The sequence below is a fragment of the Carlito syrichta genome, unplaced genomic scaffold (assembly GCF_000164805.1).
Source record: "Carlito syrichta isolate Samal-C Ts95f unplaced genomic scaffold, Tarsius_syrichta-2.0.1 Scaffold307179, whole genome shotgun sequence".
NCBI classification, from domain to species: domain Eukaryota; kingdom Metazoa; phylum Chordata; class Mammalia; order Primates; family Tarsiidae; genus Carlito; species Carlito syrichta.
The window spans coordinates 73,829-88,055 of record NW_007251275.1 but is presented as its reverse complement, the minus strand read 5'-3'; the positions used below and the strand labels follow the sequence as shown (position 1 = coordinate 88,055).

The 14,227-nt window shown below is 53.0% G+C and overlaps 3 protein-coding genes across 4 annotated transcripts in view; 2 read left to right on the top strand and 1 right to left on the bottom strand.

Moving 5' to 3' along the window:
• The window catches only part of MMP19 (matrix metallopeptidase 19), an 8,601-nt gene extending 7,004 nt beyond the window's left edge, over window positions 1-1,597 (top strand). For both annotated transcript variants that reach the window (XM_021715535.1, XM_021715536.1), the window contains exons 7-9: window positions 293-457; window positions 615-742; window positions 1,205-1,597. In XM_021715535.1, coding sequence (XP_021571210.1) covers window positions 293-457; window positions 615-742; window positions 1,205-1,597 — 686 coding nt within the window. The remainder of the gene's footprint in view (window positions 1-292; window positions 458-614; window positions 743-1,204) is intronic.
• A 2,458-nt stretch (window positions 1,598-4,055) lies between these two features.
• On the bottom strand, window positions 4,056-6,212 carry LOC103266409 (transmembrane protein 198-like). The gene is made up of 4 exons (XM_008064015.1): window positions 6,038-6,212; window positions 4,864-5,445; window positions 4,297-4,454; window positions 4,056-4,193 (listed from the first exon to the last, which is right to left on the bottom strand). Exons 1-4 carry the CDS (start codon window positions 6,210-6,212, stop codon window positions 4,056-4,058), a joined length of 1,053 nt encoding a protein of 350 aa, XP_008062206.1.
• A 2,551-nt stretch (window positions 6,213-8,763) lies between these two features.
• The window catches only part of SARNP (SAP domain containing ribonucleoprotein), a 70,795-nt gene continuing 65,331 nt past the window's right edge, over window positions 8,764-14,227 (top strand). The window contains exons 1-2 of the mRNA XM_008064012.2: window positions 8,764-8,896; window positions 9,353-10,820. Of these exons, the coding sequence (XP_008062203.2) occupies window positions 9,408-10,820 (1,413 nt within the window). The 5' untranslated portion in view covers window positions 8,764-8,896; window positions 9,353-9,407. The remainder of the gene's footprint in view (window positions 8,897-9,352; window positions 10,821-14,227) is intronic.

Sequence of the window (14,227 nt, the reverse complement as noted above, 5' to 3'; positions counted from 1 at the left end):
AAAGCTGGGCGTGGTAGTGCACGCCTGTAGTTCCAGCTACTTGGAAGGCTGAGGCAAAAGGATCGCCTAAGCCCAGCAGCTTGAGGCTGCGGTGGCCGTGAGCGTGCCACTGCAGTCCAGCCTGGGCAACAGAGTAAGGCTTCAACTAAAAAAATTAAATAAGTTAATAAATAAAGTTGAATGAAGTTTTGAAGAATCAACCTGTAGGAGGAGGACAAATTATCAGCCTGCCAGAGACACCCACAAGTTCCTATTTGACCTTTTTGACTCATTGACACACATTTGCTCTCAGGGCCCCGTGGGAAGACCTATGCCTTCAAGGGGGACTATGTGTGGACTGTGACAGATTCGGGGCTGAGTCCCTTGTTCCGAGTGTCTGCCCTTTGGGAGGGGCTCCCAGGAAACCTGGATGCCGCTGTCTATTCTCCTCGAACACAATGGATTCATTTCTTTAAAGGTAAGGGGGTTGGTCACAGTGTCTTACCTGAGTAGAGCCCAGTCTTAAAGAAGCCGTAAAAGGGAGGGAGAGATGAGAAGTTTCTGAAAGGATGGAATGGGACCAAAAGCTGTCACCTAAAGATAGTCGTGACTTGTTCTTCCTCTTGTGCTCTCAGGAGACAGGGTGTGGCGTTACGTGAATTTCAGGCTATCTCCTGGCTTCCCCAAGAAGCTGAATAGGGTAGAACCCAACTTGGATGCAGCTTTCTACTGGCCTCTCAACCAAAAGGTGTTCCTCATTAAGGTAAAAAGTTCAAAGCAAGGGTAAATCCTTTTTTTTTTTTGAGTCAGAGTCTCACTCTGTCACCCAAGCTGGCGTGCAGTGGCATGCTCATGGTCACCATAGCCTTAGCCTGCTGGGCTCAGGCAGTCCTTCCCCCTCAGCCTTCCAAGTGGCTGGAACCACAGGTGTGTGCCACCAGGCCTGGCTAATTGTTTTAAAATTTATCGTAGAGATGAGGTCTTGTCAAGTTGCCCAAAGCTCAGGCAACCCTCTTACCTCAGCTTCCCAGAGTGCTGGGATTACAGGTGTGAGCCAGTATCCCCCGGCTCAAGGTAAAACCTTTCTTGAAGGAGGTGGGCTATCTCATACTGAAAAGCAAAGACTTGCTCCTGAAGGGAGATCTCCTGTAGTTGTAGTGGCCTGGGGTAGATCTCTGGAGATTCCTAAGCTCTCTCTTCTTCCTCCCCACCCTCCCATACCCAGGGCACCGGGTACTGGCAGTGGGACGAGCTAGCCCCAACTGACTTCAGTCGCTACCCCAAACCAATCAAGGATTTGTTTTCGGGGGTGCCAGACCGACCCTCGGCTGCTATGAGTTGGCAGAATGGCCGAGTCTTCTTCTTCAAGGATAAAAAGTACTGGAGCCTCAACCGGCAGCTTCGCGTAGAGAAAGGCTATCCCAGAAATATTGCCCACAACTGGATGCACTGCCGTCCCAGGACCCTAGAAACTACACCAACTGGTGGAGACACCTCTCCCTCAGCCACCTTGAACACTGATCGCTCACCCATAGACACAATCTTGAACATTACCTCTGCAGCCCCAAACTCTACCGCCCTTTCATTCCCAGCTAATGTCACCCTCCTGGAGGCCTAAGACCTGGATCAAATATCTCTTCGGTAGAACCATGCAGATGGTGCAGCAGGGGCACGACCACAGACAGGGGCATGATACAGCCTCTAACAGTTCCAACTCTAGCCACCACTCTACTGCACTCCCTCCCTCCTGGGAAGTGCCCCCCAAGTCAGATTCAGCCCCCAACTCTATCTACTTTCTTCCTGTGGTAGCTAGCACTTCCAACTGATCAGCTACTTTCTGGAGGACAATGGTAGAGGGAGGTGTCAATCTTTACCTGATAGGAGGCAACAGCCAGGAGGCTAGATGCCTGGGTCCTGTTCTTCCCTCAGTAAAGTGCAAGAACACAGCATGGCCAGTAAGATGAGCAAGGGCTTTGGAACCCTTGAGAATCACGTTTATTTGCTCATGACTTTGGGCAAGCTAATTAACCTTGTTGAACTCTGGATTCCCCATTTGTCGAATAAGGTTAATAATGCAACAGTCCTGCAGGGTTGTTGCATTAAATGAAATACTCTGTGTGAAGGGCCTGGCACAATGTCTGGCACATTGGTGTTTAATAAAGGTTAACTCCATGTTAAGACAAAAACAAAAACAAAACAGCTCTTTTCTCTAGCCGTGTGACTCCTACAGTGGTCTGCCTGATAAAGATACCTCTGTCAGATCTTTAGGGGATGGGGCACTTGTCAAGACAGCTAACTTTGTTTTGGGGTGCAGAAACAAAAGGGTAGCAACAGTAGAGGCCAGACTTCCTGGTTCAGTATTCAATGTCATTTTATTCACATGCTCCCATGTTCTCCCTCCCTTCCTCCCTCCCATCATAGCCTTGCTGCCCGAGGTGGGGAGGGATATGTCTTTCTTTATGCTGTCTGAGGAACCAGGGAACAGCTCTTGGGCAGGTGAGTCAGAGAAGGAAGCATTAGAATGGGTTAGTGGCTAGAACAAAGTTTGGGTTAAGGAGGAAATTAGTGTCACCCACAGTGAGAGGCAGAGAAGGCACTTGTCTCCCATGCAGTCCCGAAGACCAGGCTCCTTTGGGCAAAAGGGTAAGACTCTGGCATGTGGTCCGATGCTCTCCTTGGAGCAAGAAGCCAGCTTTTGGGGGAGGCAGGTCCCGAGGCAGGCACTGCCCTGTGGTCTTCCCAGGTTGAGAGGGAGAGAAGGGGAAGCACCATGGAAGATAATGCTCCCGACTGAGGTAGCAGAAGGGGCTCAAGCCTACAGGGTCTGGGGAAAGGCCAACCAGAAATACAACTACCCCCTAATGAGGGGCCTGGGGGTTGGGGTATACCGGAGTGCCTCTGTATCCGTCTCCCCATCAAAAAGGTATCGAATGCCTTGGAGGCTCCCTGATTTTCTATAGATCGTATAAACATGAAACCCCTAATTTAACCATCATGAGGCACACTGAGGTGGGTTTTTGTTTTGTTTTTTGAGTCAGAGACTCACTCTATCACCCAGGCTGGAGTGCAGTAGTACACTCATGGCCACCACAGCCTCCGACTTGCTGGGATCAGGTGATCCTTCTGCCTCAGACTTCTGAGTAGCTGGAACTACAGGCATGCATCATCATGCCCAGCTGATTTTTTTATTTATTGCAGAGACAAGGTCTCGCCATGTTGCTCAGGCTGGTCTCAAACCCTTGAGTGCAGACAATCCTCTCGCCTCTGCCTCCCAAAATGCTGAGATTATAGGCATAAGCCACCACACCAGCTTGAGGTGGGTAGTTTATTTTTTATTTTTATTTTTGAGTTGGAGTCTCACTCTGTCGCCCAGACCAGAGGGTCGGGGTTGCTCCCGGCCACTGCAGCCTCCACCTGCTGGGCTCTGGCGATCCTTCCACCTCAGCCTTCCAAGTAGCTGGAACTACAGGCGTGTGCTACCACGCCCAGCTGATTTTTTGATTTATTGTAGAGATCTAAACATTAAGCACTGATAAAGAGGTATTTAGCAAAAGAACTTTTGCTTCCCATTTACGGTATGTGAACTGTGTGATTGCATACTGTGCTACCACACCCAGCTGATTTTTTGATTTATTGTAGAGATGAGGTCTCGCCAAGTTGCCCAGGCAGGTCTTGAACCCGCGGGCTCAGGCAATCCACTCACCTCAGCCTTCCAAGGCACGGGATTACAGGCTGAGCCACCGAGCCCGGAGAGGTGGGTAGTTTAAAAGGCCATTTGGGTAAGGGCCCTCCTTGGTTTGGAGGGAGTTATGGAGTCAGATTCTTTGGGAATCAGGGGACCTCTATTATTCGACAGAGGTAGGTACTCATGCTTCCCTTCCTCCCCCTTCCCCACAAGATTCCTCTCCATCTGTCCTTGAAATATATCCCTACAGGGCTGGTCTGGGTTGGAGCACAGATCCTACCCCTGAGTCTAAGAGGTGGGGAAATTTGTGTGCTTCCTGTGGGCCTAAGCCCTGCCTACCTAGTATTCCCAGGCCCTCACCAGGGGTGGGGGCAAAAGTGGAGGTTTAGACTCAGGTCTGGGCAGAACCAGAGGGCGTGGTGAGGGGCACAGTGGAACCACAGTCAGAATCCAGATCCAGGACGGTGTGGGGGACTGTGGCCTGGGGGCCTGGTCCCAGTTGACGCTCTCGGAGACTCTGGAGGTAACTCTGGACAGGTACAGGGCAGAAAGGGTGGAAAGAGGGGTCTGGGTCAGAGCCCCCTCCTACACTGCCCATCCCCAGCGCATTGCCCCACCCGCCCTCCACTCACTGGAGCCAGGCTGTCAGCAGGGCTCCGGGCACTGGCAGGGAGCTGGCGCCGATAGCTGCCCTCACAAAGCCCCACCCCAGAGGGCGTCCGGTGCCACTTGGCCTCTTGCTGGCGGATCCGAAGGAGTTGGAGATGCCTTCGCTGGTGGCTCAAGACCACTGCTTGGGAGGGGGAAATACAGACTCAAGGGGGCCTGCTTAGACCCCGAATCCCACCCTCAAATGCACTCACACTCTAGAGAAACCCACTTATGGTTCTTTAAAGCCTCATCTTCCCCCCATTTGTTATGAAAAAAACTCTTTGGGATTCTCTTGCTCGTTCCTTCTAGGCTTCCCTGAGATCCTCCCTTCCTTCCATAACAGTTCCAATCACTCATCTCTACTTTCCCTGACAAAGTCTCCTTCTTTGGCACCTTCAACTCCAACTTTTTTCCAGTTCCCTGTCCCATTCACCTTAGACATCCTCCCCGGCCTCTTCCCTCAAGTGCATTTCTCCCCTTCCCTTCCTCAAGCCTAGGGACTTGAGCAGGCATGGGTTGGCTACTTCTGCACCACAGCTCTAACTCACCGTTGGCGTGGCCTCCATGTTCCTCAGCCAGGAGCTTCCACTGGGCCAGGGCCCCAAGGGCCCCCAAGGCTGGCCAGGTCCCCAGTAAGACCCAGCTATACCAGCAGAGAGGAGGCAAGGCTGGAAGTGCCTGCAGGCGTTGGCCCAGCCGACTGCCCAGTGCCAGCCCTTCCAGGAAGTAGTCAGCACAGGCCACAAGCACCGCAGCACCCAGCAGGGCTGTGCCCAGAACCGTGAATGGACGCGGCCATCGAAGCGTCAGCAGGGCTCCCAGCAGCGCCAGCCCCACCAGCCCCCCAGCCGGCACCCAGGCTGAAGGTGGTTGGTAGACAGGCTCGGTGCCCAGCAGGGCCCCGGCACCCAGGGTCAGGCCTAGCAGGAGACCAGTCAGGAAGAGCCCGACACTGCGAACCAGCATGGTGACCAGGCCGCAGAGGAGTCCGATGCCCAGTGCGATGCCCGCGCTCACCTCCAGGCTCAGCTGGGTCTCCAGCACCCGCTCCTTGTGGCACAGCAGGAAGATCACCAGAGCTCCCGACAGCAGGCCCGAGAGAAACATTACTGCTTTGAAGCAGCGGTAGCCTGGGAAGTGAGGCGGGAGGCACTGAGAGGCAGAAAAGGCCTCTCGGGGATGGCTCTGATGACTTGGAAGGGGCAGAGACGAATGGCTAAGCAGAGGAGCAGAAGACAGGAGCAGCACACCAAGGGACCTCAAGGCTGGGGGCAGAAAGGGATGACCTTAAGGAGGGCAGTGGAACCTTCAGGAGCTGTGCAGGGATGGAAGAAAAAATGAAGAGTAAGAGGATACCCTGAGGGGGAAAGTATAGGAAGGAGGTCTGGTCCTTCCAGGGATGGCAGATCGGAAGAAATCGGCACAGGCTGATGCAGGTTTTTGGGGGAAGGGTGAAGAAGCCTTAAGCATGGAGAATAATTTAGAACTGGAGTTTTGAGGTAGGAGGCAAGAAGGCAAATGATAAATGCTAGAGGTCTGGGCTTGGGGGCATAAGCAGGGAATGGACAAGAAGCTGGCAAGAGCAACACTGGCCACCCTGAAGGTAGGCACCCTCTGGTGCAGGAGGCAAAGTGGCCCAGGAGCAAGGAGGACAGGGTGGCCTCATCCTTGAGGGTGACAGTCTTGGGCAGTGCCCCCCCAAGTCCTTGGCCCTGCCCTCACCAAAGCAGCAGTAGATGATTCCAAAGCAGCAGCACAGGGCACACACCAGGGCAGGTGCCAGTTCAGGATTGTCTTGGGGTTCCAAAACACATCTTGGATCTGGAGGCTCGGGGGTTTGTTGATTAAAGGGCCTGGGGTCAGACGTCACAGTGAGGGGCAGCAAGGCTTCCTCCATGGCCAAAGAAAAGGTGGTCACTGGGTAGGAGGGCAGCGTCAGTTCCTCTGATCCATCCATGAATGTCTGGAGGGGGTTGAGAAACCTGCAAGGGAGCAGAGGGCAGAAACTCAGGTGCCCATGAATCTCGAGGACCCTACTTCCATTTCTTTCGAAGAATGGCCAGTTTCAGGAGGGAGCATGACCCTGTTGGGGCAACTGAAGAAATTTACCGGACTGAGTTGAGGGGAGCGGCGTGCGTCTTTACCGCCCTCTGAAACGAGGACATGAAGTAAAATTTAAACTAATGAAAATCTCATGAAGCAACAAGCCTTTGTCTGCCCCCCAGCTTTTCAGGGTGAGGGTGAGAGGAGCAGGAAGCCCTATGTGTGAAGGGAGGGGTTGTGGGGAAACTAAGGGGGAGGGAAGGGGAGCTAGGCCCCGGCAGCCTGCTCCAACAGAAAAGGCTGGCTCCATCTGCAGCAGGGACTCAATACTAACCCACTGGATTCGGAAGGGTGGGGTTAATAGAGAGGGGAGAGGGAGGAGGAAGAGGAGAAAATGAGTCATGGTGGGGTCTCCCCACAGCGGTTAGAAACCCAGGAAAGAAAGAGGGGAAGAAAGGACGCCAAGAGTTTGGGACAAGGAATTAGGTAGAGACAGTCACCACAGTTTGCCAGGGTTTTGAAGCCTCGGCTTCATGCTGAGATGAAGTTGTTGGAGGAAGGCGCATCAGCCACAGTTCAAATCCCACAGCCCCTTACCGAGTCAGCAGGCGCCTTGCCCACAGACATCTCACATGCCGGTAGCCACTTGCTCCTCCCCTCAGGACACTGGTGGGACTTTTCCTACCCCACCCTTCCCCCAGGGGTATCAGAGCTGCCAGTGGGATTGCATTCAGATCCAGCAAGGAGAACACCGTGGAGGGTCTGGCATTTGGGGCACCGTGGGAATGAGGTGGCGTGGATGCAGGCACTTTACTTCAGCTGTGTTTGGATATCAAGGTCCCAACGGGCTGCAGGGTTCGCTTGGGGGAATTCCTGGGACTCCTCTCCTCAATCCGTTGGAAGTCTGGGGACCCTAAACAAGGGGAGGTTGGGGAGGGGGTGTTAACTACTCACCACCCTGCCAGGGCTGAGGAGAGGAGGGGTGGAAGTGCTTTCCTAGACTCCCAGCTGCATCCCTGCCCGGAGGTCCTAGGCGCCGGGGCGGCTGTCGGTTGAGGGCACCCCCAGGGCCACTCTGTTCGTTGCCCCCTAAACTCTTGCAAGTCGTAGCCCAAGCCCTGCGAGCTAAATGCAACTAGCTCGGGGGGGGGTGGTGGAGGAAGGGGACAGGGTGTGTGTTGGGGGGGTGACATCACGGGGCGGGCCCTCCAATTCTTTCTCCGGTGTGTGGGGGGACGCAGATTGCCTACAGCTTCTAGCCCAGGACTAGAGACCTCCTACCATAGCAAGTACGGGCCTTGGAAACACGACAAGAGTTTTGGGGGAAAGGTCTCTGAATACTTAGAAGATCATCGGACCACTTGAAGCTCTCACAGCCCCAAGTGGGGTCTCAGTGTCCCCCTCCCCCCGCTCCAGCTTGGTTTCTTCCATTTTCCAGAGAATTGGAGTATTGTCTTCTGGAGAACCGGGTGGTCGGGATCGGGGACCTAGGGAAGGGGCATTTACTGGTCTGGGAGCACCGGCGGGGGGGGTGCACGGGTGGAAAAACTTGTAGGGCTAGACAGGGCCCGGAAGGGGTACTGATAGGAGCGCTCTAAGTCTAGAGAAGCGTGCAGAGGAGGGGAGCCAAGACTGGAGACCCAGCTGGCTCTGCGTGGGGGCGGGGGCGCGCGTCGACGTCGACCGAATGGCTTGGTATGCAGATGAGATGCAAAGCGGCATGCAGATGAGTTCAGTGTTCTTTGGCATTCGGCTGTGATTCGGAGCCCAGCAGAGCTACGCTCCAGTCCCCCGGCACCGCTCCGAGATCGGGCCTGGGAGCTGCGACGAGGGGCGGATCCGGACTGTGGGAGCTGCAGTTTTAAGGGGGCAGCTCGCCAGCTAGGTCAGCCGCGGGGGAGGCCGGGGGTTGCTGTGAAAGAAGGGACAGCGCAGCGGGGGCAGGGCGGGGGCCAGCCTCTCCTCCGCTCCACCTCTGCAGGATACAAAGGGGCCTCTGTCCTCGCTGCAGCCGGCAGGGAAGGGATTAGGGCAGTGACTCCTCTGAGCTCCCTGCTTTTGTCTGCAAGGGAAACAGACTATGTGTGGCTCGGTGGCTGTCCTTCATCTCCCAGTCTCGGGAAAGCCCAGGAATACAGCCAAGCAGTCCTGAGAGTCTGCCCCCAGTCTGCAGGCATTGGTGCAGAGCCCACTTGCTTTGCTTCCAGCGGTGCAAGCCGCGCGGATCCCATTCCAGCGCGCGGAGAGCGGCTGTAGAGGGTCCTTTAAGGGGCGGGGCCAGCGCTTCCCTAGGACCGCCTCCTCTGAGTTGAGCGCTTTCTGGACTGGTCCGCGCCTCGGCCAACCGCTTTTCCTATGCCTTCCCATTTCTTCTCTGCTGACCCTGGAAGTGGAAGCCAGCGCCAGTCGGCGGCCGCGGCCGGGACGGAAGGCGGAAGCAGAGCGTGAGCGGGAGGCGGAGCCGGGGGAGCTGCCCTCGTAGCTCCCCCTGGCCCCAGGCCCAGCTGCTCGTGGGGGAGGAGTTACCGCCGCTCTTCGGTACGTTACCTTCGCCCTTCTCCCCAGCCGGTGGGTTCCCGGTGGGTCTCAGGGGCGATCCGAAGCCCCGCCCCCAGGTTTTCCTCAGGGGCCGCACGGTCCCCACCCTTTTCTGGCAGGCTGCGGCCCCTCTCTCCGGCCGTCTTAGCCTTTTTGCCAAGAGCGACCCCCCCCCGCCCCCGACCACACCCTTTGCGGCACCTCCCACTTTCCCTGATTGAAGATTATAGCTTTCTGGAGAAGGAAGAAAAACTAAGTGATTTGGAGGAGGGGGTTGGAGCAGGCAGGGTTGTGGTTAGTCTAGTTCAGGCTTATTGCTAGGGGTAGCAAATGTCCCCAAAGAACTTGGGAAAATCAGGGAGGTGGATGTGTTAAATGTGTCTCCGATTTAAGATTGTTTAACTCCTCTCTTGGCTCCCATCCTTGACCATCCCCACTTTGATATCTTTGTTGTAGGCATCAGAGCTTACCATGATGGCTGTGACCTAAAACCCCCAGGAAGCCCGGGGTCATGGCCCAGAAGCACCCCGGAGAAAGAGGGTTGTGTGGAGCCCACCACAGTAGTGGTGCCTCCCTCAGGACTTTGGGATCCTCCGTGGACCCTGAAATACTTTCATTCTCAGGACTCAGGGACTCAGCAGAGACTGCTCCTAATGGTACCCGCTGCCTCACAGAGCACTCTGATCCTAAGTACACACAGCCCCCAAACCCAGCCCATTGGTCGGATCCAAGCCATGGCCCCCCAAGGGGTCCAGGACCACCTAGGGATGGAGAAGGCCCTGATCAGAGCGAGGCATCTTCAGAAGAAGAGTCAGGAGTGGACCAGGAACTCTCAAGAGAGAATGAGGCTGGGTACCAGGAGGATGGGAACCCTTCTTTTCTTTCCATTCCAACTGCTTGCAACTGTCAGGGAACCCCTGGAATCGCGGAAGGGCCTTACTCTGAGGGAGGAGATGGCTCTTCTAGCAACTTTTTCCATTGTACCTCTCCAGCCTTGGGGGAAGATGAAGAGTTGGAAGAGGAATACGATGATGAAGAATCTCTTAGGTTCCCCAGTGATTTTTCACGCGTGTCCAGCGGGAAGAAGCCCCCATCCCGGAGACAGCGGCACCATCGCTTTCCAACCAAGGAGGATACTCGGGAGAGTGGACGTAGAGATCCCAGGTCCCCTGGTCGACATCGGCTAGGCCGGAAACGAAGTCAGGCAGATAAGCGCAGGGGCCTAGGATTGTGGGGAGCAGAGGAACTATGTCAGCTCGGACAGGCAGGCTTCTGGTGGCTGATTGAACTGCTGGTTTTGGTGGGAGAGTACGTAGAAACTTGTGGACATCTCATCTGTGCATGCAGGCAGCTGAAAAGCAGTGATCTGGACCTTTTTCGAGTTTGGGTGGGAGTCTGGGCAGGGCGGCTGGGAGGCTGGGGCCAGGTGGTGTTCCAGTTTCTAAGCCAGGGGTTTTACCATGGGGCAGGGCTGTTTACCCGTTTTCTTAGGCTACTGGGTGCTTTGCTGCTCTTGGCTCTGGCCCTCTTTTTGGGCTGTCTGCAGTTAGGCTGGCGGTTTATGGTGGGACTGGGTGACCGGTTAGGTTGGAGGGATAAAGCCTCCAGGCTCTTCTCTTGGCTGAATTCTCCAGCCTTGCAGCGTTACTTAAGTCTGCTGAGAGATAGCAGGCCATGGCAGCAGCTGGTAAGAATAGTGCAGTGGGGCTGGCTGGAGTTGCCTTGGGTCAAGCAGAGGACTAACAGGCAGGGGAATATACCTGTACCTAGTGGGCGCTACTGCCAGCCTGAAGAGGAAGTGGCTCGACTCTTGACTATGGCTGGGGTTCCTGAGGATGAGCTAAACCCTTTCCATGTACTGGGGGTTGAAGCCACAGCATCCGATGTTGAACTGAAGAAGGCCTATAGACAGCTGGCAGTGATGGTGAGTACCTTTCTGTTCTGTCTCCTGTTTCTCATTTGTTTTCATATTTTCGATTCCAATTTTAGGGATGTGAAATAAAGGGAAGGTAGAGTGGAAAGTCAACTTAAAGCTGAAGGGTTATATGTTCTTAGGAAGGAGTCGTAAAGACTTTTCCCCCTGTACTATGGGATCTGATCTTCCCTCCATTTTAAGTTTTTTTGTTTTTGTTTCTAAACTGGTATATCAGGCAGTGTTGAATTCACTCACCCTGGAAGATCTAGGTGAAATTTCTCTAACGTGGAGAAGAGGCCTAGTCAGAGAGCACATCAGTTTCTCTCTCCTGAACTAGTGAGGGTTTTTCTTTTTTTTAGTTGGAGTGTCACTCTGTCACCCAGGCTGGAGGGCAGTGGCATGCTCCTGGCCAATGCAGCCTCGACCTGCTGGGCTCAGGCGATCCTTCTGCCTCAGTCTTCCAAATGGCTGGAACTATAGGTGTGTGCCATCATGCCCGGCTAATTTTTTGATTTACAGTAGAGGTGAGGTCTTGCCAAGTTGCCCAAGCTGATCTTGAATCCGAGGGCTCAGGCAAACCTCTCATCTCGGCCTCCCAAAGTGCTAAGATTATAGGTGTGAGCCACCATGCCTGGCTGAGGGTTTTTTAAACATGGGAAAACCCAACTATTTCTCCTAGAGAGGCAAATATGGATGTAGTGTGGGAGGGCTCAGGGAGTAGAGGACATGTGAGTGATTATTCCAGGACCAGGTAGAAGAAAACAGGCTGTCTGAAGACCAACAACACAGAACAGGAGAGGGAAGGAAAGTGGAACAAATCATAGAGCAAGTTGAGCGCGGTGGCTCATACTTATAATCCTAGCACTTTGGGAGGTGGAGGCAAGAGGATTTGCTGAGCTCAGGGGTTTGAGACCAGCCTGAGCAACTTGGTGAGACCTCATCTCTACAATAAATAAAAAAATTAGCTGGGTGTGGTGGCACACGGCTGTGGTTCTAGCTACTTGGAAGGCTGAGGTGAAAGGATCGCTTGAGCCCAGCAGTTGAGACTGTGGTGGTCGTGAGCCTGCCACTGCACTCCAGCCTGGGCGACAGAGTGAGACTCCGACTCAAAAAGAAAAAAAAAATCATAGTCATAGAGCAGTGTATGCGTATGTATGTCATAGGTGAAAATATGATTGCTTTTATTGATAAAAGGGTGTGCAGGTGTGAGTTGTGGTGCACCATATGCTTGAGGGAAATGGGTTAATACAAGCATGTAGTCAAATTGCTGTTAGAAGTAGATTCTGTGTTGCTACTCTTAGGTATGATTGTTATTGCCATTTCTGTAAAACTATATTATGAGTATAATTAACATGTGTAAATGGCATTGAAGGCCTATCTTTACTGAGTGTATAGCTGGACTGTTAAAACATTACAGTGTGAAAATTACCTCAGTGGTTTCATGACACCAAAGAGAACTGGACAACCAAGGTTTCCATTAACGATTAAGGTACAATAAACCACCAGTCCTGAAACCTACTAAAGGATAAATTGCTCTGGTAGGAAATACACGCCCCTTAGTGGATAGCCTGAGATATTCTTAGAGTAGATAACAAGTGCTTATCCTCAAGTAGTTACTAATAGTAGAGCTCTTTTCTCCCTTTCATATCTTTTAGCAGACATCCTCTCTTGGGGAATATCATTCTTACGAATATTCTTTTTTTTTTTTTTTGAAGTCGGAGTCTCACTTTGTTGCCCAGGCTGGAGTGCAATGGCATGCTCCCAGCCACCGCAACCTCGACCTGCTGGGCTCAGGCGATCCTTCTGCCTCACCCTTTCAAGTTGCTGGAACTACAGGCATGTGTCACCATGCCCAGCTAATTTTTTTGATTTATTGTAGAGATGAGGTCTCGCCAAGTTGCCCAGGCTGGTCTCGAACCCGCGGGCTCAGGCAATTCACTCACCTCGGCCTCCCAAAGCGCAGGATTACAAGTTGAGCCACCGAGCCTGGCCGACTTGTACATTATTCAGCCCAGGTATCTCAGACTCTGTAACTCTCACATGTCTATGAAGTCTTACTCAATTTGAGACCTTAATATGGAGCTGAGCATGATGGCTCATGTCTGTAATCCCAACACTTTGGGAAGCTGAGGCAGAAGAATTGCTTGAGCCCAGGAGTTCAAGACCGGCCTAAGTAACACGGTAAGACCTCATCTGTACAAAAAAAAAAAAGGTAAAAAATTAGCCAGGTGTGGTGGCGTGTGCCTGTATTTCCAGCTACTTAGGAGACTAAGGCAGAAGAATCATCTGAACCAGGAGGTCAAGGCTGATGTGAGCTGTGATCCTGCCACTGCACTGAAGCCTGATTGACAGAGTGAGACCACACCTTAAAAGGAGGGAAGGGAGGGAGGAAGGAATAGAAGGAAGGAAGGAAAAGAATGGAAAATAAATGAGACCTCAATATGGAGATTTCTTTTTTTTTTTGAATTGGAGTCTCACTCTGTTGCCCAGACTGGAGTGCAGTGACTGCTCCCGCCCACCGCAGCCTTGACCTGCTGGGTTCTGGCGATCCTTACGTCTCAGCCTTTCAAGTAGCTGGAATTACAGGCGCACCCTACCACGCCTGGCTAATTTTTTTGATTTATTGTAGAGATGAGGTCTCACCAAGTTGCCCAGGTGGGTCTCAAACCCGCAGGCTCAGGCAGTCCACTCACCTCAGCCTCCCAAAGGTGTGGGATTACAGGCTGAGCCACCGAGCCCGGCTTAAAATTCTCACTTTTTTTTTTTAATCAATATTTTTTATTTTGATATTGTGGGGTACAGTTAAGGGTTAGGTATACAAATATGCTTCATTCAGGTCCCCTTGTTGATAACAGGTGTCTCCCCATCCCCAGACAGATAAAATTCTTATTTTTTAACTTGACTTCTCTTGGAGTAGAGATGTAGGTAAGTTCTGCCACCCTCAATACATCTGCCCCTATATCCCAAAGATATCTCTTGTTCTGAACCAGAGTGTCTGCGGGCCTTTGTAGAACCTCTCATTGCCCTTACTAGGCCCTAGTGTGAACATGACTAAAAGGATGTTCTATTAGTTTGGGAATGAGAAATTTAACAGCATTTTGGGTATTTGACATCAGTCAAGACACTAGTTTTATCTTTTTATTTTTGGGTAATGGGACTTGGTACAGTTAGGAAGCTGTAGGAAAAAGAATATTATTGGCCGGGCTTGGTGGCTCAGCCTGTAATACCAGCGCTTTGGGAGGACGAGGTGAGTGGATTGCCTGAGACCCACCTGGTTTGAGGTTCGAGACCCGCCTGGGCAACTTGCCGAGACCTCATCTCTACAGTAAATCAAAAATTAACTGGGTGCGGAAGGCTGAGGCGGAAGGATCGCCGGAGCCCAGCAGGTCGAGGCTGTGGTGGCCGGGAGCGGCCGG